Source organism: Pseudophryne corroboree, chromosome 9 (assembly GCF_028390025.1).
Source record: "Pseudophryne corroboree isolate aPseCor3 chromosome 9, aPseCor3.hap2, whole genome shotgun sequence".
Taxonomy (NCBI): domain Eukaryota; kingdom Metazoa; phylum Chordata; class Amphibia; order Anura; family Myobatrachidae; genus Pseudophryne; species Pseudophryne corroboree.
In genome coordinates this window covers 22,804,804-22,831,476 of record NC_086452.1, presented here as the reverse complement: position 1 = coordinate 22,831,476, position 26,673 = coordinate 22,804,804, and the positions used below count along the sequence as shown (strand labels likewise).

Genomic DNA, 26,673 nt, shown 5'->3' with positions numbered 1-26,673 from the left:
AGTAGTGTCCTGTCACTGACCTCAGGCTACAGATCATAGTAGTGTCCTGTCTCCCGTCACTGACCTCAGGCTGCAGATCATAGTAGTGTCCTGTCACTGACCTCAGGCTGCAGATCATAGTAGTGTCCTGTCTCCCGTTACTGACCTCAGGCTGCAGATCATAGTAGTGTCCTGTCACTGACCTCAGGCTGCAGATCATAGTAGTGTCCTGTCTCCCGTTACTGACCTCAGGCTGCAGATCATAGTAGTGTCCTGTCACTGACCTCAGGCTGCAGATCATAGTAGTGTCCTGTCTCCCGTTACTGACCTCAGGCTGCGGATCATAGTAGTGTCCTGTCACTGACCGCAGGCTGCAGATCATAGTAGTGTCCTGTCACTGACCTCAGGCTGCAGATCATAGTAGTGTCCTGTCACTGACCTCAGGCTGCGGATCATAGTAGTGTCCTGTCTCCCATCACTGACCTCAGGCTGCAGATCATAGTAGTGTCCCGTCACTGACCTCAGGCTCCGGTTCATAGTAGTGTCCTGTCTCCTGTCACTGACCTCAGGCTGCAGATCATAGTAGTGTCCTGTCACTGACCTCAGGCTGCAGATCATAGTAGTGTCCTGTCTCCTGTCACTGACCTCAGGCTGCAGATCATAGTAGTGTCCTGTCACTGACCTCAGGCTGCAGATCATAGTAGTGTCCTGTCTCCTGTCACTGACCTCAGGCTGCAGATCATAGTAGTGTCCTGTCTCCTGTCACTGACCTCAGGCTGCAGATCATAGTAGTGTCCTGTCACTGACCTCAGGCTGCAGATCATAGTAGTGTCCTGTCACTGACCTCAGGCTCCGGTTCATAGTAGTGTCCTGTCTCCCGGCACTGACCTCAGGCTGCAGATCATAGTAGTGTCCTGTCACTGACCTCAGGCTGCAGATCATAGTAGTGTCCTGTCACTGACCTCAGGCTGCAGATCATAGTAGTGTCCTGTCACTGACCTCAGGCTCCGGATCATAGTAGTGTCCTGTCTCCCGTCACTGACCTCAGGCTGCAGATCATAGTAGTGTCCTGTCACTGACCTCAGGCTGCAGATCATACTAGTGTCCTGTCTCCTGTCACTGACCTCAGGCTGCAGATCATAGTAGTGTCCTGTCACTGACCTCAGGCTGCAGATCATACTAGTGTCCTGCCTTCCGTCGCTGACCACCGGGCACTACACCATCTTTTTTTATTTGTGCAAGTCTTCATGAGAGTCCCACGTTACCGTTGTTCGTTGTTTTTTTATGATCTTGACGAAATGCATTGATTTTTGTTCTGTTTTCTGTTACAGGGGAGATAGACACTCGCTTCTCCTTCTGTGCTGTTGCCACACTTGCACTGCTGGTAGGTTAAGTCGTAAGCTATATGAAACTTTGGTGTCTTTGCTATGCTGCAGGTGGCGTATGTCATTGCTGTCCTATTGCAGTACATTGCGCGGGTGCCTGTGCACCACACACCCAGCAGGTGGCGTATGTCATTGCTGTCCTATTGCAGTACATTGCGCGGGTGCCTGTGCACCACACACCCAGCAGGTGGCGTATGTCATTGCTGTCCTATTGCAGTACATTGCGCGGGTGCCTGTGCACCACCCACCCAGCAGGTGGCGTGTGTCATTGATGTCCTATTGCAGTACATTACGTGAGTGCCTGTGCACCAGCCACCCAGCAGATGGCGCGTGTCACTGACTGCTCACTTTGCCTGCGAGTTCTAATGGGATATGCTCTATCTGGGAAACACATTGTGGCCACCGTGTGGCGCTATCTACAGATGATTTCTCTAACGTCCTAAGTGGATGCTGGGGACTCCGTAAGGACCATGGGGAATAGCGGCTCCGCAGGAGACTGGGCACAAAAGTAAAGCTTTAGAACTACCTGGTGTGCACTGGCTCCTCCCCCTATGACCCTCCTCCAAGCCTCAGTTAGATTTTTGTGCCCGAACGAGAAGGGTGCACACTAGGTGGCTCTCCTGAGCTGCTTAGGGAAAAGTTTAGTTTTAGGTTTTTTATGTTCAGTGAGACCTGCTGGCAACAGGCTCACTGCATCAAGGGACTAAGGGGAGAAGAAGCGAACTCACCTGCGTGCAGAGTGGATTGGGCTTCTTAGGCTACTGGACATTAGCTCCAGAGGGACCGATCACAGGCCCAGCCATGGATAGGTCCCAGAGCCGCGCCGCCGGCCCCCTTACAGAGCCAGAAGACAGAAGAGGTCCGGAAATCGGCGGCAGAAGACGTCCTGTCTTCAACAAGGTAGCGCACAGCACTGCAGCTGTGCGCCATTGCTCTCAGCACACTTCACACTCCGGTCACTGAGGGTGCAGGGCGCTGGGGGGGGGCGCCCTGAGACGCAATAAAAACACCTTGGATGGCAAAAAAATGCATCACATATAGCTCCTGGGCTATATGGATGAATTTAACCCCTGCCAGAATACACAGAAAAACGGGAGATAAGGCCGCCGAGAAGGGGGCGGAGCCTATCTCCTCAGCACACTGGCGCCATTTTCCCTCACAGCTCCGTTGGAGGGAAGCTCCCTGGCTCTCCCCTGCAGTCACTACACTACAGAAAGGGTTAAAAAAGAGAGGGGGGCACTAATTACGCGCAGTATTAAAAATACAGCAGCTATAAGGGGAAAAACACTTATATAAGGTTATCCCTGTATATATATAGCGCTCTGGTGTGTGCTGGCAAACTCTCCCTCTGTCTCCCCAAAGGGCTAGTGGGGTCCTGTCCTCTATCAGAGCATTCCCTGTGTGTGTGCTGTGTGTCGGTACGTTTGTGTCGACATGTATGAGGAGAAAAATGATGTGGAGACGGAGCAGATTGCCTGTAATAGTGATGTCACCCCCTAGGGGGTCGACACCTGAGTGGATGAACTGTTGGAAGGAATTACGTGACAGTGTCAGCTCTGTATAAAAGACAGTGGTTGACATGAGACAGCCGGCTACTCAGCTTGTGCCTGTCCAGACGTCTCATAGGCCGTCAGGGGCTCTAAAGCGCCCGTTACCTCAGATGGCAGATATAGACGCCGACACGGATACTGACTCCAGTGTCGACGGTGAAGAGACAAATGTGACTTCCAGTAGGGCCACACGTTACATGATTGAGGCAATGAAAAATGTTTTACACATTTCTGATAATACGAGTACCACCAAAAAGGGGTATTATGTTCGGTGAGGAAAAACTACCCGTAGTTTTCCTGAATCCGAGAAATTAAATGAGGTGTGTGATGATGCGTGGGTTTCCCCCGATAACAACTGATAATTTCTAAAATGTTATTGGCATTATATCCTTTCCCGCCAGAGGTTAGGGTGCATTGGGAAACACCCCCTAGGGTGGATAAAGCGCTCACACGCTTGTAAGAACAAGGGCTCTACCCTCTCCTGAGATGGCCGCCCTTAAGGATCCTGCTGATAGAAAGCAGGAGGGTATCCTAAAATGTATTTACACACATACTGGTGTTATACTGCGACCAGCAATCGCCTCAGCCTGGATGTGCAGTGCTGGGTTGGCGTGGTCGGATTCCCTGACTGAAAATATTGATACCCTAGATAGGGACAGTATATTATTGCCTATAGAGCATTTAAAAGATGCATTTCTATATATGCGTGATGCACAGCGGAATATTTGCCGACTGGCATCAAGTCTAAGTGCGTTGTCCATTTCTGCCAGTAGAGGGTTATGGACACGACAGTGGTCAGGTGATGCGGATTCCAAACGGCATTTGGAAGTATTGCCTTATTAAGGGGAGGAGTTATTTGGGGTCGGTCTTTCAGACCTGGTGGCCACGGCAACAGCTGGGAAATCCACGTTTGTACCCCAGGTCGCCTCTCAACATAAGAAGACGCCGTATTATCAGGCGCAGTCTTTTCGTGGGCAAGCGGGCAAAAGGTTCCTCATTTCTGCCCCGTGACAGAGGGAGAGGAAAAAGGCTGCAGAAATCAGCCAGTTCCCAGGAACAGAAGCCCTCTCCCGCCTCTGCCAAGCCCTCAGTATGACGCTGGGGCTTTACAAGCAGAATCAGGCACGGTGGGGGCCCGTCTCAATGAATTTCAGCGCGCAGTGGGCTCACTCGCAAGTAGACCCCTGGATCCTTCAGGTGATATCTCAGGGGTACAAATTGGAATTCGAGACGTCTCCCCCTCGCCGTTTCCTAAAGTCGGCTTTACCGATGTCTCCTTCTGACAGGGAGGCAGTTTTGGAAGCCATTCACAAGCTGTATTCCCAGCAGGTGATAATCAAGGTACCCCTCCTGCAACAGGGAACGGGGTATTATTCCACACTGTTGTGGTACCGAAGCCGGACGGCTCGGTGAGACCGATTCTAAATCTAAAATCTTGAACACTTACATACGGAGGTTCAAATTCAAGATTGAGTCACTCAGAGCAGTGATTGCGAACCTGGAAGAAGGGGACTACATGATGTCTCGGGACATCAAGGATGCTTACCTTCATGTCCCAATTTACCCTTCTCACCAAGGGTACCTCAGGTTTATGGTACAGAACTGTCACTATCAGTTTCAGACGCTGCCGTATGGATGGTCCACGGCACCCCGGGTCTTTACCAAGGTAATGGCCGAAATGATGATACTCCTTCGAAGGAAGGGAATTTTAGTTATCCCTTACTTGGACGATTCCCTGATAAGGGTAAGATCCAGGGAACAGTTGGAGGTCGGTGTAGCACTATCTCAGGTAGTGTTGCGGCAGCACGATTGGATTCTCAATATTCCAAAATCGCAGCTGATTCCGACGACTCGTCTTCTGTTCCTAGGGATGATCCTGGACACAGTCCAGAAAAAGGTGTTTCTCACGGAGGAGAAAGTCAGGGAGTTATCCGAGCTAGTCGGGAACCTCCTATAACCGAGCCAAGTCTCAGTACATCAATGAAATGGTTCTGGGAAAAATGGTGGCTTCCTACGAAGCAATCCCATTCGGCAGATTCCACGCGAGAACTTTCCAGTGGGACCTGCTGGACAAATGGTCCGGGTCGCATCTTCAGATGCATCAGCGGATAACCCTGTCACCAAGCACAAGGGTGTCTCTCCTGTGGTGGTTGCAGAGTGCTCATCTTCTAGAGGGCCGCACATTCAGGACTGGGTCCTGGTGACCACGGATGCCAGCCTGCGAGGCTGGGGAGCAGTCACACAGGGAAGGAATTTCCAGAGCTTATGGTCAAGCCTGGAGACATCACTTCACATAAATATCCTGAAGCTAAGGGCCATTTACAATGCTCTAAGCTCAGCAAGACCTCTGCTTCAAGGTCACCCGGAGTTGATCCATTCGGACAACATCACGGCAGTCACCCACGTAAACAGACAGGGTGACACAAGAAGCAGGGGGGCAATGGCAGAAGCTGCAAGGATTCTTCGCTGGGCGGAAAATCATGTGATAGCACTGTCAGCAGTATTCATTCCGGGAGTGGACAACTGGGAAGCAGACTTCCTCAGCAGACGCGACCTCCACCCGGGAGAGTGGGGACTTCACCCAGAAGTCTTCCACATGTTTATAAAACTCGACAAGTATTGCGCCAGGTCAAGGGACCCTCAGGCAATAGCTGTGGACGCTCTGGTAACACAGTGGGTGTACCAGTCAGTGTATGTGTTCCCTCCTCTGCCTCTCATACCCAAGGTACTGAGAATTATAAGATGGAGAGGAGTAAGCACTATATTCGTGGCTCCGGATTGGCCAAGAAGGACTCGGTAACCGGAACTTCAAGAGATGCTCACGGAGGATCCGTGGCCTCTACCTCTAAGAAGGGACCTGCTCCAGCAAGGACCCTGTCTGTTCCAAGACTTACCGCGGCTGCGTTTGACGGCATGGCGGTTGAACGCCGGATCCTGAAGGAGAAAGGCATTCCGGATGAAGTCATTCCTATCCTGATCAAAGCCAGGAAAGATATAACCGCAAAACATTATCACCGCATTTGGCGAAAATATGTTGCGTGGTGCGAGGCCAGTAAGGCCCCGACGGAGGAATTTTTCAACTAGGTCGATTCCTACATTTCCTGCAAACAGGAGTGTCTATGGGCCTGAAATGGGAGTCCATTAAGGTTCAAATTTCGGCCCTGTCAATTTTCTTCCAAAAAGAACTAGCTTCAGTCCCTGAAGTTCAGACGTTTGTGAAAGGGGTACTGTATATACAGCCTCCTTTTGTGCCTCCAGTGGCACCTTGGGATCTAAATGTAGTTTTTGGGTTCCAAAAGTCACATTGGTTTGAACCACTTAAATATGTGGAGTTAAAATATCTCACATGGAAAGTGGTCATGCTGTTGGCCCTGGCCTGGGCCAGGTGCGTGTCAGAATTGGCGGCTTTATCCTGTAAAAGCCCTCATCTGATTTTCCATTCGGACAGGGCGGAATTGAGGACTTGTCCTCAGTTTCTCCCTAAGGTGGTTTTCAGCGTTTCACCTGAATAAACCTATTGTGGTGCCTGCGGCTACTAGGGACTTGGAGGACTCCAAGTTGCTAGACGTTGTCAGAGCCCTGGAAATATAGGTTTCCAGGACGGCTGGAGTCAGAAAATCTGACTCGTTGTTTATTCTGTATGCACCCAACAAGCTGGGTGCTCCTGCTTCTAAGCAGACTATTGCTCGTTGGATTTGTAGTACAATTCAGCTTGCACATTTTGTGGCAGGCCTGCCACAGCCAAAATCTGTAAAAGCCCATTCCACAAGGAAGGTGGGCTCATCTTGGGCGGCTGCCCGAGGGGTCTCGGCTTTACAACTTTGCCGAGCAGCTACTTGGTCAGGAGCAAATACGTTTGTAAAATTCTACAAATTTGATACCCTGGCTGAGGAGGACCTGGAGTTCTCTCATTTGGTGCTGCAGAGTCATCCGCACTCTCCCGCCCGTTTGGGAGCTTTGGTATAATCCCCATGGTCCTTACGGAGTCCCCAGCATCCACTTAGGACGTTAGAGAAAATAAGAATTTACTTACCGATAATTCTATTTCTCGTAGTCCGTAGTGGATGCTGGGCGCCCATCCCAAGTGCGGATTGTCTGCAATACTGGTACATAGTTATTGTTACCAAAAAATCGGGTTATTGCTGTAGTGAGCCATCTTTTCTAGAGGCTCCTCTGTTATCATGCTGTTAACTGGGTTTAGATCACAAGTTATATGGTGTGATTGGTGTGGCTGGTATGAGTCTTACCCGGGATTCAAAATCCTTCCTTATTGTGTACGCTCGTCCGGGCACAGTATCCTAACTGAGGCTTGGAGGAGGGTCATAGGGGGAGGAGCCAGTGCACACCAGGTAGTTCTAAAGCTTTACTTTCTCTATCGTCCTAGTGGATGCTGGGGTTCCTGAAAGGACCATGGGGAATAGCGGCTCCGCAGGAGACAGGGCACAAAAAGTAAAGCTTTCCGATCAGGTGGTGTGCACTGGCTCCTCCCCCTATGACCCTCCTCCAAGCCTCAGTTAGATTTTTGTGCCCGGCCGAGAAGGGTGCAATCTAGGTGGCTCTCCTAAAGAGCTGCTTAGAGAAAGTTTAGCTTAGGTTTTTTATTTTTGTCCTGCTGGCAACAGGATCACTGCAACGAGGGACTTAGGGGAGAAGAAGTGAACTCACCTGCGTGCAGGATGGATTGGCTTCTTGGCTACTGGACATCAGCTCCAGAGGGACGATCACAGGTACAGCCTGGATGGTCACCGGAGCCTCGCCGCCGGCCCCCTTGCAGATGCTGAAACATGAAGAGGTCCAGAATCGGCGGCAGAAGACTCCTCAGTCTTCTAAAGGTAGCGCACAGCACTGCAGCTGTGCGCCATTTTCCTCTCAGCACACTTCACACGGCAGTCACTGAGGGTGCAGGGCGCTGGGAGGGGGAGCGCCCTGGGAGGCAAATGAAAACCTATTTGGCTAAAAAATACCTCACATATAGCCTCCGGGGGCTATATGGAGATATTTAACCCCTGCCAGAATACACTAAAGAGCGGGAGACGAGCCCGCCGAAAAAGGGGCGGGGCCTATCTCCTCAGCACACAGCGCCATTTTCCTTACACAGCTCCGCTGGTCAGGACGGCTCCCAGGTCTCTCCCCTGCACTGCACTACAGAAACAGGGTAAAACAAGAGAGGGGGGGCAAAATAGTGGCAAAAATTAAATTATAAAAGCAGCTATACAGGGAGCACTTATTATAAGGCTATCCCTGTCATATATAGCGCTTTTGGTGTGTGCTGGCAAACTCTCCCTCTGTCTCCCCAAAGGGCTAGTGGGGTCCTGTCTTCGTTAAGAGCATTCCCTGTGTGTCTGCTGTGTGTCGGTACGTGTGTGTCGACATGTATGAGGACGATATTGGTGTGGAGGCGGAGCAATTGCCAAATATGGGGATGTCACCTCCTAGGGGGTCGACACCAGAATGGATGCCTTTATTTATGGAATTACGGGATAGTGTCAACACGCTAAAGCAGTCGTTTGACGACATGAGACGGCCGGACAATCAGTTAGTGCCTGTCCAGGCGCCTCAAACACCGTCAGGGGCTGTAAAACGCCCTTTGCCTCAGTCGGTCGACACAGACCCAGACACAGGCACTGATTCCAGTGGCGACGGTGACGAATCAACCGTATTTTCCAGTAGGGCCACACGTTATATGATTTTGGCAATGAAGGAGGCGTTACATTTAGCTGATACTACAGGTACCACTAAACAGGGTATTATGTGGGGTGTGAAAAAACTACCTATAGTTTTTCCTGAATCAGAAGAACTAAATGATGTATGTGATGAAGCGTGGGTTGCCCCCGATAAAAAGATGCTAATTTCAAAGAAGTTATTGGCTTTATACCCTTTCCCGCCAGAGGTTAGGGCGCGCTGGGAAACACCTCCTAGGGTGGACAAGGCGCTCACACGCTTATCTAAACAAGTGGCGTTACCCTCTCCTGAGACGGCTGCACTTAAAGATCCAGCAGATAGGAGGATGGAAAATATCCAAAAAAGTATATACACACATACAGGTGTTATACTACGACCAGCTATAGCGACAGCCTGGATGTGCAGTGCTGGAGTAGCTTGGTCAGAGTCCCTGATTGAAAATATTGATACCCTGGATAGGGACAATGTTTTACTGTCTTTAGAGCAAATAAAGGATGCATTTCTTTATATGCGTGATGCACAGAGGGATATCTGCACACTGGCATCACGGGTAAGTGCTATGTCCATTTCGGCCAGAAGAAGTTTATGGACGCGACAGTGGTCAGGCGATGCGGACTCAAAACGGCATATGGAAGTTTTGCCGTATAAAGGGGAGGAGTTATTTGGAGTCGGTCTATCAGATTTGGTGGCCACGGCTACAGCCGGGAAATCCACCTTTTTACCTCAAGCTACTCCCCAACAGAAAAAGACACCGACTTTTCAACCGCAGCCCTTTCGTTCCTTTAAAAACAAGAGAGCAAAGGGATATTCATATCTGCCACGAGGCAGAGGAAGGGGGAAGAGACACCAACAGGCAGCTCCTTCCCAGGAACAGAAGCCCTCCCCCGCTTCTACAAAAGCCTCAGCATGACGCTGGGGCTTCTCAAGCGGACTCGGGGGCGGTGGGCGGTCGTCTCAAGAATTTCAGCGCGCAGTGGGCTCACTCGCAGGTAGATCCCTGGATCCTGCAGATAATATCTCAGGGGTACAGGTTGGAACTAGAGACAGATCCGCCTCGCCGTTTCCTGAAGTCTGCTTTACCAACGTCCCCCTCCGAAAGGGAAACGGTTTTGGAAGCCATTCACAAGCTGTACTCTCAGCAGGTGATAGTAAAGGTACCTCTTCTACAACAGGGAAAGGGGTATTATTCCACTCTATTTGTGGTACCGAAGCCGGACGGCTCGGTAAGACCTATTCTAAATCTGAAGTCCTTGAACCTGTACATAAAGAAGTTCAAGTTCAAAATGGAGTCACTCAGAGCAGTGATAGCGAACCTGGAAGAAGGGGACTTTATGGTGTCCTTGGACATCAAGGATGCGTACCTCCACGTTCCAATTTACCCCTCACACCAGGGGTACCTCAGGTTCGTTGTACAAAACTGTCACTATCAGTTTCAGACGCTGCCGTTCGGATTGTCCACGGCACCTCGGGTCTTTACAAAGGTAATGGCCGAGATGATGATTCTTCTTCGAAGAAAAGGCGTATTAATTATCCCATACTTGGACGATCTCCTAATAAGGGCAAGGTCCAGAGAACAGCTAGAGATGGGATTAGCACTGTCTCAAGAAGTGCTAAAACAGCACGGCTGGATTCTGAATATTCCAAAATCCCAGTTAATGCCGACAACTCGTCTGCTGTTCCTAGGGATGATTCTGGACACGGTTCAGAAAAAGGTTTTTCTCCCGGAGGAAAAAGCCAAGGAGTTATCCGAGCTTGTCAGGAACCTCCTAAAACCAGGAAAGGTGTCTGTACATCAATGCACAAGAGTCCTGGGAAAAATGGTGGCTTCTTACGAAGCAATTCCATTCGGCAGATTCCATGCACGAATTTTCCAGAGGGATCTGTTGGACAAATGGTCAGGGTCGCATCTTCAGATGCACCAGCGGATAACCCTGTCTCCAAGGACAAGGGTATCTCTTCTGTGGTGGTTGCAGAGTGCTCATCTATTGGAGGGCCGCAGATTCGGCATACAGGATTGGATCCTGGTGACCACGGACGCCAGCCTGAGAGGCTGGGGAGCAGTCACACAAGGAAGAAACTTCCAGGGAGTGTGGACGAGCCTGGAAACGTTTCTTCACATAAACATTCTGGAACTAAGAGCAATCTACAATGCTCTAAGCCAGGCAGAACCTCTGCTTCAAGGAAAACCGGTGTTGATCCAGTCGGACAACATCACGGCAGTCGCCCATGTAAACAGACAGGGCGGCACAAGAAGCAGGAGTGCAATGGCAGAAGCTGCAAGGATTCTTCGCTGGGCAGAGAATCATGTGATAGCACTGTCAGCAGTGTTCATCCCGGGAGTGGACAACTGGGAAGCAGACTTCCTCAGCAGACACGACCTTCACCCGGGAGAGTGGGGACTTCATCCGGAAGTCTTCCACATGCTGGTAACCCGTTGGGAAAGACCAATGGTGGACATGATGGCGTCTCGCCTCAACAAAAAACTGGACAGGTATTGCACCAGGTCAAGAGATCCGCAGGCAATAGCTGTGGACGCGCTGGTAACGCCTTGGGTGTACCAGTCGGTGTATGTGTTTCCTCCTCTGCCTCTCATACCAAAAGTATTGAGAATTATACGGCAAAGAGGCGTAAGAACGATACTAGTGGTTCCGGATTGGCCAAGAAGGACTTGATACCCGGAACTTCAAGAGATGATCACGGAAGATCCGTGGCCTCTACCTCTAAGGAGGGACTTGCTTCAGCAGGGTCCCTGTCTGTTTCAAGACTTACCGCGGCTGCGTTTGACGGCATGGCGGTTGAACGCCGGATCCTAAAGGAAAAAGGCATGCCGGAAGAAGTCATTCCTACTTTGATTAAAGCAAGGAAGGAAGTAACCGTGCAACACTATCACCGCATTTGGCGAAGATATGTTGCGTGGTGCGAGGATCGGAGTGCTCCGACGGAGGAATTTCAACTGGGTCGATTCCTACATTTCCTGCAATCAGGATTGTCTATGGGTCTCAAATTGGGATCTATTAAGGTTCAAATTTCGGCCCTGTCGATTTTCTTTCAAAAAGAATTGGCTTCAGTTCCTGAAGTCCAGACTTTTGTTAAGGGAGTGCTGCATATACAGCCTCCTGTGGTGCCTCCAGTGGCACCGTGGGATCTCAATGTGGTTTTGGAATTTCTAAAATCTCATTGGTTTGAACCACTAAAAAAGGTGGATTTAAAATATCTCACATGGAAAGTGACCATGTTACTAGCCCTGGCTTCGGCCAGGAGAGTGTCAGAACTGGCAGCTTTATCTTACAAAAGCCCATATCTGATTTTCCATTCGGACAGGGCAGAACTGCGGACTCGTCCGCATTTTCTCCCTAAGGTGGTGTCAGCATTTCATCTGAACCAGCCTATTGTAGTGCCTGCGGCTACAAGTGACTTGGAGGACTCCAAGTTACTGGACGTTGTCAGAGCATTAAAAATATATATTGCAAGGACAGCTGGAGTCAGAAAATCTGACTCGTTGTTTATATTGTATGCACCCAACAAGATGGGTGCTCCTGCGTCTAAGCAGACGATTGCTCGTTGGATCTGTAGCACAATCCAACTTGCACATTCTGTGGCAGGCCTGCCACAGCCTAAATCTGTAAAGGCCCACTCCACAAGGAAGGTGGGCTCATCTTGGGCGGCTGCCCGAGGGGTCTCGGCATTACAACTTTGCCGAGCAGCTACGTGGTCAGGGGAGAACACGTTTGTAAAATTTTACAAATTTGATACTCTGGCTAAGGAGGACCTGGAGTTCTCTCATTCGGTGCTGCAGAGTCATCCGCACTCTCCCGCCCGTTTGGGAGCTTTGGTATAATCCCCATGGTCCTTTCAGGAACCCCAGCATCCACTAGGACGATAGAGAAAATAAGAATTTACTTACCGATAATTCTATTTCTCGGAGTCCGTAGTGGATGCTGGGCGCCCATCCCAAGTGCGGATTATCTGCAATAATTGTACATAGTTATTGTTAACTAATTCGGGTTATTGTTTAGGAAGCCATCTTTCAGAGGCTCCTCTGTTATCATACTGTTAACTGGGTTTGATCACAAGTTGTACGGTGTGATTGGTGTGGCTGGTATGAGTCTTACCCGGGATTCAAAATTCCTCCCTTATTGTGTACGCTCGTCCGGGCACAGTACCTAACTGAGGCTTGGAGGAGGGTCATAGGGGGAGGAGCCAGTGCACACCACCTGATCGGAAAGCTTTACTTTTTGTGCCCTGTCTCCTGCGGAGCCGCTATTCCCCATGGTCCTTTCAGGAACCCCAGCATCCACTACGGACTCCGAGAAATAGAATTATCGGTAAGTAAATTCTTATTTTTGTGCCCAGTCTCCTGCGGAGCCGCTATTCCCCATGGTCCTTACGGAGTCCCCAGCATCCACTACGGACTACGAGAAATAGAATTATCGGTAAGTAAATTCTTATTATCTGCCTGTGTACTTGCAGGGGAAGCTGGATGCCGTTAATATAAAGAAGGCGATAGAGTTTGTTTTGTCGTGTATGAATTTTGATGGCGGATTTGGCTGCAGACCAGGGTCGGAATCGCATGCTGGGCAGGTAAGACGCTCTAGCGTAACAGATGGGATTGTCGTTATACGTACTCGTACATACAGACGTCTTGTTTCTTTTTCCAGATGACGTAAGTTCTTGGTAATTCTTCAGGTACTTTGTTTCATTTTGTGAAATGATCTTTATCTAGTGCCCCCTGTTCCAGCTTTCCTGGTAGATTATATATAAACCTCATTAGTTCATGTTTATATTTTCTGTTTGTAATTCTAGATATATTGTTGCACAGGATTCCTGGCCATCACAAACCAGTTACACCAAATAAACGCCGACTTACTGGGCTGGTGGCTCTGCGAGCGGCAGCTCCCGTCCGGAGGACTTAACGGGCGCCCGGAAAAGGTGCGAGGCATAGTATAGAATGTATGGACGCGGGGGAAATGAGTGCTGCTTCCTGTAGCAGGTGGTCTGAGGAGAGTTACATTGCTCTTCCATGTACCCATCTCTGCTCTGCAATAGTACGTCCAGTTCTGTTACACCAGCCATTGGCACTTCAGCGCGGTGTATCTGCGTACTCTGAAACGTTGTTGGTATTTTTTGGGTGAGGGAACCCATTTATAAAGGGACAGAGACGTCCACTCGTATTCAGACCCTGACCTGCTGTAATCACTGCGTCTCCTCTCTCCCCTCCTGATGTAGTCTTACTGGGGCCACTGTAAGAGCCGGCTCATAGCCAGCAGCGTACACTAGTAGTCAGTGACCAGCTGCTTGCTGTGAGTTACTGTGACGGCAGCCATCCACAATCACATATGCACATAGGGGGTCATTCCGAGTTGTTCGCTCGTTGCCGATTTTCACTATGCTGCGAGTTGTTGCTAAATGCGCATGCGGAAGGCACGCAGGGCGCATACACTTAGGTATTTAACTAAAAACTTAGCAGTTTTGCTGTTGTTCGTGCGGCGCTTTTCAGTCGCACTGCTGATCGGTGAGTGATTGACAGGAATGGGGCGTTTCTGGGTGGTAACTGAGCGTTTTCCGGGAGTGTGCTAAAAAACGCAGGCGTGTCAGGGAAAAACGCGGGAGTGTCTGGAGAAACGGGGGAGTGGCTGGCCGAACGCATGGCGTGTTTGTGACGTCAAACCAGGAACTAAATGGACCGAGCTGATCGCAATCTAGGAGTAGGTCTGGAGCTACTCAGAAACTGCAAGGAGTTATTTAGTAGCAGTTCTGCTAATCTTTCGTTCGCACTTCTGCTAAGCGAAGATACACTCCCAGAGGGCGGCGGCCTAGCTTGTGCAATGCTGCTAAAAGCAGCTAGCGAGCGAACAACTCGGAATGAGGGCCCTAGACATTTATAGCATGCCATCTGCTCAGTGTTGATTACCAAAATGAACTACATATAATTAGTTCTGTGCATGTAGATGTGTCTGTCACCAATTATAGAATTCTAGCACCTTACAGCAAGCTGCCTACCTATTACTGGTTACCAGAGCTGGCTGCTTGCTATCGATGGGACCTGGCCCCAGTAAGTGCATCTATGAGGCTTCCTAAATGCTGTGCAGGAGGGGGATAGAGGAGGCTGGGGACATTAGGGGACAGTGGGGCTGATTTTGAAGTAACTTTTCACCTGGAAATAATCAGGTTACGCTGCGAGTGGGGGTGAGTACATTTATTATGTGTGCATGCAGGGTCAGTACTGGCTGCTTGTAGCCCACACATACCGGACAGCTTTATTATTACCCTGCACGCCCCTCCTAATCTAACTCTCTGCACATGTTACATCCGCCCCCCCCTGCAGTGCCGCTTGATGTTACCCAGTGGCACAGTTACTTGTTTGTGACTTACATCCAACTCAGATCAGGCCCAGGGTCCATATAGGAACAGAGTTAGGATCTAGACAAAAGAAAATGGGTATCCAGTCAGAATGTCGACACGGCCTTTAGGTCGACTACCAATATGTTAAAATGCAGTTTAGGCTAAATAAACAAACTGTATAGTGACATTCTGGTGTCGATCTTTTAACCGTGTCAACTTTCTCTTACGTCCTAGAGGATGCTGGGGACTCCAAAAGGACCATGGGGTATAGACGGGATCCGCAGGAGCTTGGGCACACTAAAGACTTAAAACTGGGTGTGAACTGGCTCCTCCCTCTATGCCCCTCCTCCAGACCTCAGTTAGACTTTGTGCCCAGGAGTGACTGGATGCACACTAGGGGAGCTCTACTGAGTTTCTCTAGAAAAAGACTTTTGTTAGGTTTTTTATTTTCAGGGAGCCCTGCTGTCTACAGGCTCCCTGCATCGTGGGAGTGAGGGGAGAGAAGCAGGACCTACTTCTGTGAGTTTCAAGGCTCTGCTTCTCGGCTACTGGACATCATTAGCTCCAGAGGGTTCGATCACTTGGTGCGCCTAGCTGCTTGTTCCCGGAGCCACGCCGTCACCCCCTCACAGAAGCCAGAAGGCAGAAGTCGGGTGAGTATGAGAAGATCAGAAGACTTCAGGACGGCAGAAGACTTCAGTGACGGAAGGTAAAGCACAGCGGTAACGCTGTGCTCCATGCTTCCACACACATATCACCAACGGTTGTCACTGGGTGCAGGGCGCTGGGGGGGGCGCCCTGGGAGGCATGTTACTGAAGTTTTGTAAGGGCGGCATATGATTGTGGGTGCCGAGGCACCTTTTACAGACCCCCGCCGGCATTTTACATGAGTTTGAATTTGGCAGGCCGAAGCCGCCGGGAAGGGGGCGGAGCTTCGGTCCGCGGCTCACACGCGCCATTTTCTCCCTGCACCAGACGGAGGGAGAGACGCTGCCGGGACCTCCACGCTGATTTCAAGTAAAGGGGGCATCTCCAGAGGGAAACCGCAGTGGGGTACCAGTCTTTTTGATAATAAGGCAGCGCTGGGTACATATATTCGTGTACCAATATACAGGCGCTGGGGTGTGAGCTGGCATACTCTCTCTGTCTGCTCTTCTGGGCTGCATTGTGGGCCTGTCACCTTGCTGGGATGGTTCTGTGTGGGTTGTATGTCGGTACTACGTGTCGACATGTCGGAGCCTGAATGTTATTCACCAGAGGAGGTTATGGGAGGTGGGGATGCGGGGCTAGATCTAGCACTGTCGACGCAGACGACTCCTGATTTACTAGCACTCCTTAAATTCCAATGTAGCTTCTTTATCTAAGAGGTTAGATAAGTCTGAGTCACAGATGCAGGTGTGGAAAAAGTTCATGGAGGAGGCTTTATCTCAGGTACAGACCCCATCCGGGTCCCATAAGAGGCCTTTTACTCAGGTGGGGGATACGGATACCGACACGGACTCTGATTCCGAGGTCGATTTCACTGAGGCTGCGTTACATCCACGATTAGTTAAGAGTATTCAGTACATGATTGTGGCTATAAAGGATGTTTTGCAAATTTCTGATGAACCTGCGGTACAGGAAACAAGGATTTGCTTGTTCAAGGGAAAGAAACCTGAGGTGAAGTTTCCCCCTGCTCATGAAATGAATACTCTTTGTGAAAAGGCTTGGGAGTCGCTGGATAAGAAATGGCAGATTCCCAAGAGGATTTGGGTGTGGTTCATCAAATCGACAGTGTCTAGGTCGACAATGTTTAGGTCGACAACTATAGGTCGACAGTCACTAGGTCGACATGGATGGAAGGTCGACATGGTTTCTTGGTCGACATGTGCTAGGTCGACAGGTCTAAAGGTCGACATAAGGATTTTTTATTTATTTTTTGTGTTGTTTTCTTCGTAGAGTGACCGGGATCCCAAATTAGTGCACCGCGTCCCCTCGCATGGCTCGCTTCGCTCGCCATGCTTCGGGCATGGTGCCTTCGCTTCGCGCGGCACACTTTACCGTTCCAATCGTAGTCCACGTGGATCGTTAAGTATGAAAAAATTCAAAAAAAGAAAAAAAAATGTGAAAAACTCATGTCGACCTTTAGACCTGTCGACCTAGCACATGTCGACCTAGAAACCCTGTCGACCTTCCATCCATGTCGACCTATAGTGGTCGACCTAAACATTGTCGACCTAGACACTGTCGATCTTCAGACCGGATCCCGAGGATTTATATGGCGTATCCTTTCCCCTCTGATGACAGGGAAAAATGGGAGACATCTCCAACTGTTGATAAAGCTCTATCCCGTTTGTCTAAGAAGGTGGCGCTTCCGTCTCCTGACACGGTAGCTCTCAAGGATCCGGCGGATCGAAAGTTGGAGCCGTGTCTGAAGTCCATTTTCGCTAATACGGGTGCATTGCTCAGACCTGCTGTGGCGTCGGTATGGGTGAGTAGTGCTATTGCTAAATGGGCTGAGAATTTAGCTAGTGACATGGATACCCTTGATAAAGATAATATCCTTCTAACTCTCTGTTATATTAAGGACGCTGCGGATTACCTAAAGGACGCGGCAAGGGACGTCTGTCTCTTGGGATCAAGGACCAATGCCATGTCGATATCTGCCAGGAGGGCCTTGTGGATCCATCAATGGAATGCTGATGCCGACTCCAAGAGGTCTATAGAAGCTCTACCCTTTAAAGGTACTGTCTTGTTTGGGGATGGCCTGGCGGACCTAGTCTCGACCGCGACTGCGGGTAAGTCCTCTTTTCTTTCTTATGTTCCCACACAACAGAAAAAGGCACCACATCAACAAATGCAGTCCTTTCGTCACAACAAATACAGGCGCGGGAAAGGTTCATCTTTCCTCGCCTCAAAGGGTAGAGGACGGGGAAGAAAACTTCCTGCAGCCTCAGGCGCACAGGACCAGAAGTCCTCCCCGGCTGCTACCAAGTCCACCGCATGACGCTGGGGCTTCCCTGGGGGAGTCCGGACCGGTGGGGGGCCGTCTTCAGGTATTCAGCCAGGTCTGGATTCAATCGGACCTGGATCCTTGGGTGTTAGAAATCGTGTCTCAAGGATACAAACTGGAGTTTCAGGAGATGCCCCCTCACCGGTTCTTCATTTCGGCATTACCAGTGGTTCTTCCGGACAGGGAGGTGGTCCGGGCGGCGATTCAAAAATTGTGTCTACAGAAGGTCATTGTTCCCGTCCCTACGTCCCAGCGGGGGGAGGGGTTCTACTCGAGCCTCTTTGTGGTACCGAAACCGGACGGTTCGGTCAGACCAATTCTAAATCTAAAATCCCTCAATCCATACTTGAAAGTCTTCAAGTTCAAGATGGAATCCCTTCGAGCGGTGATTGCCAGCCTGGAGGGGGGGGGGGGATTTTATGGCATCAGTCGACATAAAGGATGCCTACTTACATGTGCCGATATATCCTCCACATCAGGCTTTCCTCAGGTTTGCGATACAGGATTCTCATTACCAATTTCAGACGTTGCCGTTTGGGCTTTCCACGGCTCCGAGGATTTTCACCAAGGTCATGGCAGAAATGATGGTTCTTCTTCGCAAACAAGGGGTTTCAATTATCCCGTACTTGGACGATCTCCTGATAAAGGCGAGGTCCAAGGAACGGTTGCTGAGAAGTGTAGAGTTGTCGCTATCGGTTCTGCGACAGCATGGTTGGGTGCTCAATTTGCCGAAATCCCAGTTGATTCCGACCACTCTGTTCCTTTTCTGGGCATGATTCTGGACACGGAGTTACAGAAGGTATTCCTTCCAGAAGAAAAGGCTCGGGAACTGCAGACGATGGTCAGAGAACTTCTGAAGCCGACGAGTGTGTTGATCCATTATTGTACTCTGGTTCTGGGGAAGATGGTTGCGGCGTACGAAGCCATTCCATGTGGCAGATTTCACGCCCGCGTGTTTCAGTGGGGTCCGGATCTCATCTACACATTCACCGGAAGATAAGTCTATCTCCCAGAGCCAGAATTTCTCTCCTGTGGTGGCTACAAGCTCATCACCTCCTGGGGGGACGCCGATTCGGTATCCAGGATTGGGTACTTCTGACGACAGATGCAAGTCTCCGGGCTGGGGCGCAGTCACCCAAGGAAGAAATTTCCAGGGAAAATGGTCGCTCCAGGAAGCCTGTCTCCACATAAATATTCTCGAGTTAAGAGCCATTTACAACGGCCTGCTCCAAGCAAGAAGTCTTCTTCAGGATCGACCGGTCCTGGTACAGTCAGACAACATCACAGCGGTGGCCCATATAAACCGGCAAGGCGTAACGAGGAGCAGAGCGGCAATGGCGGAGGCCACAAAGATCCTTCGCTGGGCGGAACAACACGTCAGCGCACTGTCAGCAGTTTTCCTACCGGGGGTGGACAACTGGGAAGCGGATTTCCTCAGCAGACACGACCTCCATCCGGGAGAGTGGGCTCGGCACCAAGAGGTATTTGCAGAAGTGACAAGACACTGGGGAATTCCGTTGATAGACATGATGGCGTCTCGGCTCAACAAGAAGCTTCCGAGGTATTGTTCCAGGTCAAGGGACCCACAAGCCACTGCAGTGGACGCCCTGGTGTCTCCGTGGGTCTTCCAGTCGGTGTATGTGTTCCCTCCACTTCCTCTCATTCTAAAGGTGCTGGGGATCATTCGTCGAGCAAGGATTCAGGCGATTCTCGTCGTTCCAGACTGGCCAAGAAGGGCATGGTACCCGGATCTTCAGGACTTGCTGGTGGAAGATCCTTGGCCGCTTCCTCTAAGAGAGGATCTGTTGTTGCAGGGTCCATGCGTGTTTCCAGACTTACCGCGGCTGCATTTGACGGCATGGAGGTTGAGCGCCAGATCTTAGCTCGTAAGGGTATTCCCAGGGAAGTCATTCCAACTCTCATTAAGGCTAGGAAAGAGGTTACGGCGAAACACTATCACCGTATCTGGAGGAAATATGTTTCCTGGTGTGAGCTTAAAAAGGCTCCTGCGGAGGAGTTTCACTTGGGTCGTTTTCTCCACTTTTTACAGGCGGGCGTAGATGCAGGCCTGAAATTGGGTTCCATCAAAGTGCAAATTTCGGCTTTGTCTATTTTCTTTCAAAAAGAGTTAGCTGCCCTCCCAGAAGTTCAGACCTTTGTGAAGGGTGTGATGCATATCAATCCGCCGTTTGTAGCTCCATGGGACCTCGATGTCGTCTTACGGTTTCTCATGTCTTCCTGGTTTGAACCTTTGCGTAAGGTTGAGTTGAAATTTCTTACTTGGAAGGTCGTTATGCTTTTGGCGCTGGCATCTGCCAGGCGAGTGTCGGAATTGGCAGCTTTATCGCATAAGAGTCCGTACTTGATTTTTCATTCGGATAGAGCGGAATTGAGGACTCGTCAACAATTTCTACCGAAGGTGGTTTCTTCATTTCACATTAACCAACCTATTGTGGTTCCGGTAGCTACGGAAAAGGTGGCGATTCCAAAATCTCTGGATGTTGTAAGAGCGTTAAAAGTATATGTTTCTAGGACAGCTGTTACTAGGAAAACTGAAGCGTTGTTTGTTTTGTATGCGGCCAACAAGATTGGTCATCCCGCTTCAAAACAGACTATTGCACGTTGGATTTGTAGTACGATCCAGCAGGCTCATTTTTCGGTAGGACTGCCGGTGCCGAAATCGGTTAAAGCCCATTCTACCAGGAAAGTGGGCTCATCTTGGGCGGCTGCCCGAGGTGTCTCGGCGCTACAGCTTTGCCGAGCAGCTACTTGGTCGGGTTCGAACACTTTTGCCAAGTTCTATAAGTTTGATACCCTGGCCGATGAGGACCTGGCGTTTGCTCAGTCGGTGCTGCAGAGTCGTCCGCACTCTCTCGCCCGTTCTGGAGCTTTGGTATAATCCCCATGGTCCTTTTGGAGTCCCCAGCATCCTCTAGGACGTAAGAGAAAACAGGATTTTGGTACTCACCGTTAAATCCTTTTCTCCTAGTCCGTAGAGGATGCTGGGCGCCCGTCCCAGTGCGGACTATTACTTGCAGTGTGTTTTCTTACTGGTTAAGTTAGTTTGTACACGAGTTGTGTATTGGTTTGTTGCAGCTGGTTGCTGGAGTTTTATGCATACCGTTATCTGGTTTGGCGTTATTCCGGTTGTACGGTATGTTTATGGTGTGGGCTGGTAGTTTGGTAGCCCTTACTTAAAACAAAAATCTTTCCTTGTACTGTCCGTCTCTCCTGGGCACAGTTCCTTTAACTGAGGTCTGGAGGAGGGGCATAGAGGGAGGAGCCAGTTCACACCCAGTTTTAAGTCTTTTTAGTGTGCCCATGCTTCTGCGGATCCCGTCTATACCCCATGGTCCTTTTGGAGTCCCCAGCATCCTCTACGAACTAGGAGAAAAGGATTTAACGGTGAGTACCAAAATCCTGTTTTTTGAATGCTGACTTATTGCTCCGTGTTGACACTCTGACTGTCCACTATTCATACCACATGCAGGAAAATGAGATTTTTAATTCACAAATAATATATAAAGCCGGTGTAACAGCAACTGAAGTTTATGTCCCTTTAATTTGCCACTGTCCAGGTTTTTCTTTTCTTTATTCCTTGTACTTTCTGTCACTCGTGTATTTATAGCAGGATAAATATATAATACTGTACTTTGTAAAATGTAAGCTGCTTCAATGAGTTACAGTATATATAAATATGTAAAAAAGAAGCGCTTGTGTTACAATATAATAATGAACGCTCATACCTGTAGAAAATTACATTTGTTATTGTGAAATGTATACAGCTCTTTTGTGTGAGTTTTGGAGGTATATGGTGTTTTTCCGAGTAATGGGGGTTCCGTTTATTTGTCCGCGTTATGTCGTGGTTTCTTTTCCAGTCAGAGTCCAGACTTGTCTGTCCCTAACTTCCCCTACCTTGGGGTAAATTTACTAAGACGGGAGTTCTATTTAAGATGGGATGTTGCCCATAGCAACCAATCGGCTTCTACTTCTCATTTATCTAGCACCTTCTAGAAGATAATACCTGGAATCTGATGGGTTGCTATGGGCAACATCCCATCTTAAATAGAACTCCCATCTTCGTAAATTTACCCCCTTGTGTGAGCCGCAGGAGGGAACCAGAGCCAGGACATCGTATGTGAGCCATGATTAGCCGCTCACACAAGGTAGGGAAAGTTAGGGACAGACAAGTCTGGACTCTGGGGGTCATTCAGAGTTGATCGTAGCTATGATCATCTTTCCTGACACGCGGGGGGACGCCCAGCACAGAGCTAGTCCGCCCCGCATGTCAGTGCCGGCCCCCCCTGCCTACACAAATACAAAAGCATTGCACAGCGGCGATGCCTTTGTATTTGAGTAACTCCCGGCCAGCGCAGCTCAATGCGGCTGGCCGTGAGTTAATTGTCGCTGCCACTGGCCGTGAATTAATTGTCGCTGCCACTGGCCGTGAGTTAATTGTCGCTGCCACTGCCCGTGAGTAAATTGTCGCTGCCACTGGCCGTAGCGGCTGCGTTGGCCGGACCGTTCTCCCTAAACAGCGGCTTAACGCCACCGCCTAGCCCCCTCCCGCCCAGCGACCTCCTCTGTCTCAGAGGCGATCGCTAGGCAAGGAAAGCTGCCATGCGCCGGTGCACTTGCATAGCCGGCGCAGTTCTGACCCGATCGCTGCGACAAACTACAGCGAGCGATCGGGTCGGAATGATCCCCTCTGACTGGAAAAGAAACCACGACATAACCCTGACAAATAAACGGAACCCCCATTACTCGGAAAAACACCATATACCTCCAAAACTCACACAAAAGAGCTGTATACATTTCACAATAACAAATGTAATTTTCTACAGGTATGAGCGTTCATTATGTAACAAGCGCTTCTTTTTTACATATTTATATTTATGGCAGGGACTGTATGTGTTTTCCAGCTACCAGACGTCTGCTACTCATGGTGGGTTCTGGCGTCCCTGAAGATAATTGGAAGACTCCACTGGATAGACAGGGAGAAGTTGCGCTTATTTATTTTGGCCTGTCAAGATGAGGAGACGGGGGGATTTGCAGACAGGCCGGGGGACATGGTGAGTCCATATGTCTGACCTTATCAAAGCATTAACGTATAGAAGCCATAGCTATGATGTCCAATGACCACTACATCTGCAGTCAGACTATGATTGTAAAGGGTCACTCTGCCCATTGCCTTTCTCTTATACAGTGAGTGACTTGGAAATATAAGTAGACTCTGTCCATTTTACATATGTAGTGTCAGGGATACCCTAATGAAAGCATTACATTTACTGAAACGCTGGGGCAAGGCTAACATTGCACCGCTGTGTCAGTATGTGTAATATTTTCATTAGGGTATCCCTGATACAAGTATTACATATACTGAAACGCTGAGGCAAGGCTAACATTGCACCGCTGTGTCAGTATGGGGAATACTTTCATTAGGGTATCCCTGATACAAGTATTACATATACTGAAACGCTGAGGCAAGGCTAACATTGCACTGCTGTGTCAGTATGTGTAATATTTTCATTAGGGTATCCCTGACACAAGTATTACATATACTGAAACGCTGGGGCAAGGCTAACATTGCACCGCTGTGTCAGTATGTGTAATATTTTCATTAGGGTATCCCTGACACAAGTATTACATATACTGAAACGCTGAGGCAAGGCTAACATTGCACTGCTGTGTCAGTATGGGGAATACTTTCATTAGGGTATCCCTGACACAAGTATTATATATGCTGAAACATCAATTTGTATATTATCTGACTTCATCCAAGTCCTGAGTGCGGCTTCCTTAGTGCTTAGTGTTCTCTATAGCTACATAGTTCTACAAAGTCTGTCCCGAGCCAGACCTGCGCAGTGGGAGGAGCATGTCTGACTCTGGCCACAGGCCCGAGAGGGGAAGATTTCCTGTAACTGGTGTCTGGTGACATATGCATGCAGCCACCTTGGTCAGAGATAAGGGTAATATCTGTATAACATGGGAAAACTTGGGAAAAATTACAATTCTATTAACACAGCTGTTGTTCCCATCAAAGATAGTTTTAAAGATTTCCAGCAAACAAGTAACTGCAGAACTTTTAATAACAGGAGTAAAATTCGTAGAGTAGATGTCTGACAGTTGTGGGGTACTGAAGATCCCCAAATACTTCTCCTTAGAGAAGCTTTCAGCCAGCTGAGGTCTGCTACTTCTGATGCCACATATTAAATCTTCTCCCATGTTCTTGGAGCTCTTACACGTGTTCCTCTTGTTGTATTATTGGACTATTTACGTTCACTTTGCCGCCTTGATGTATGAGTCTGTAAATGCGCTTTTTCATTGTGCAGGTGGATCCGTTTCACACCCTATTTGGGATTGCTGGTTTGTCTCTGCTGGGAGAGGAAGGGATAAACCCTGTGAATCCAGTGTTTTGTATGCCGGAGGACGTCCTGCATAGGATCAGCGTGCAGCCTGAGCTGATCAGCTAGAGGGAGGTGAAGGTTCGTCGCCATCGTTCCCTGACCGTATCCTACTGCCAGGAATTCCGCCACCAATCAGGAACGTTCATCTCTACTTCTTGTACAGCTTTCTAACTTAATTTCTCTGTAGTTTTTATTTGATTGTTTGGAAAAATCACACTATGGGGCCGATTCAATTGTTTTGGGCGTTTTAATTTTCTCATCTAAACAGGACTGTCTAGATGGTCAAACAATTGTCACAATTAACAGAAAGGGTTTAGCAGCGTAAAACGGCTAAACCTGTCTAAAGTTCTGCTTTGGCCATACTCCCGTTTGGACGCCCAAAAGTGCTCAGGAGGCTGCAAGAAGAAATACCATACCTGCGGCTACCGGGCATATAAATGGAGCAACAATTGAATGGTTTCATTTTGCGCCCCCCTAGTGGGAGCTGCAGGGTAAAACAATTGAATTGGCCCCTATGTATGCAGTGCCGCTATGTGTATTACTAGCAAGGTGGATGTAGCGAGAGAGCGCTGAAGGTATAGGAGTAGATGATTGGGAGACGATACAGGGAGGAAGAAACCTCCTGAGTGTTCCCATATGATATTTGCTGCTCTCTGTAACCTAGTGCTGCTGGTATAATCTTATCCGCATGAGAACGCTGAAGGACGCCACATCTGTCTTGCAGTACGAGTGTTATAGGCCCTGTTATTGATTGAGCTGACAAAATACCAACATACATTTATAATATGTGATTCTGGCATTATAGTTATAAAGACATCTACCCCATTGAGATGATCCCAGGAATTGCTGCTGTGTTTTAATCTGGGGATCCATAAAACATCAAGGCCCAGTCTCACTGCACCATCAGGACCACTAATGCTGAAAACTCCCTGGAATACTGCAACAAGCCCTGTTCCCTGATCACACGGTTTCCCAGCCCTTGGACGGGTGTAAGGAATGGGGGCGTTCTTCCTGGTAATGCCTGTAGCCGTGTGGTGTTGCATTATACCGTTATACACCTTTTGTCTTATAGCCTCTCTTTTCATTGATGCCAAATACAATAAAATAAAATGTTTTACAAACTGCCTCTAATAATAGTGATATCATAAGTATTATAATTTTTAGGAAATGAGCACTGTGGCCGCCCGGCGCCAGCGTTGTACTTTGACGCACGGGAACCCTGCAATTGGTGCTTCTTAAGGCTGCCCTGATTTACCTTACGTTAAGGACCATAACCTGCATCACTATAATATTATTATTGACTGTTACGGTGTATGTGTGTGGTCCCGGTACAGCCTTCACCTGGTCTGTCACTTTGGGGACCCAGTGTCTAAGCTTGTAGAATGGATTCATCGCAACCACTGAGCAGGCGTCTAAGCAATAGAGGCGAAACGTCATGAAATACACGTATCTTGTTACATTGTTTAAAACTCTGAATCATTTCTATAAAAGTGTAATGCAAACGCTGTCCTTGTCTGTAGTACATGGTATGACTTGCATAGAACACATTCACTAAGATATAGAAATGTAGGTTCTAGACTGCAAAACAAGGAACCTGGAAAATGGCAGAGAGATGGATGTTTTAGCGCTTTTTTGCTGTCAGTCATTTCTATGGGAGGTAATCATTGCACCAAAAGCAACGCCATTGTGAATACAGAGCGTGTATATGCACTACACACTGATTGCTCCCTTATACGCACCCAAAGCCGCAGTTCTCGTAGACATTTATTGTAACCACTGCGCTTTTCTTGTCCATTAAATACCTGTATGTACAGATGGGGATACATTGGAAGCAGCTGTTCAGCTCACTGAATTACCCATTAAATCACTACTGCAGAATAACTTTATCAGTGCATTACATTTGCATTAAATAAAGATATATGTGAAAATAAACCCTATTTCTATGAATGATACCCAGAATCTGTGTATTGTTTTACCTGTACCAGCCGGCCTATATTACATACAAAGGGGTGGTCTTCTGTTTGCCGGCGGTCGGGCTCCCGGCGCTCAGTATACCGGCGCCGGGAGCCCGACCGCCGGCATACCGACACTTATTTTCCCTCGTGGGGGTCCACGACCCCCATAGAGGGAGAATAAAATAGTGTGGCGCGTGTAGCGCGCCACCGTGCCCGTAGCGCGGCGAGCGCAGCGAGCCCGCAAGGGGCTCATTTGCGCTCGCCAAGCTGTCGGTAAGCCGGCGGTCGGGCTCCCGGCGCCGGGATGCTGGTCGCCGGGAGCCCGACCGCCGGCCAGCCGTAGTGAACCCCATACAAAGTATCTTCTGCTGGGTATACAAT

The 26,673-nt window shown here is 49.1% G+C and overlaps 1 protein-coding gene across 1 annotated transcript in view; it reads left to right on the top strand.

Moving 5' to 3' along the window:
* Positions 1–26,289, top strand: part of RABGGTB (Rab geranylgeranyltransferase subunit beta) — a 53,778-nt gene extending 27,489 nt beyond the window's left edge. The window contains exons 5-9 of the mRNA XM_063939058.1: positions 1,311–1,363; positions 13,067–13,177; positions 13,400–13,525; positions 22,853–23,002; positions 24,263–26,289. Of these exons, the coding sequence (XP_063795128.1) occupies positions 1,311–1,363; positions 13,067–13,177; positions 13,400–13,525; positions 22,853–23,002; positions 24,263–24,403 (581 nt within the window). The 3' untranslated portion in view covers positions 24,404–26,289. The remainder of the gene's footprint in view (positions 1–1,310; positions 1,364–13,066; positions 13,178–13,399; positions 13,526–22,852; positions 23,003–24,262) is intronic.
* Positions 26,290–26,673: the final 384 nt, after the last annotated feature.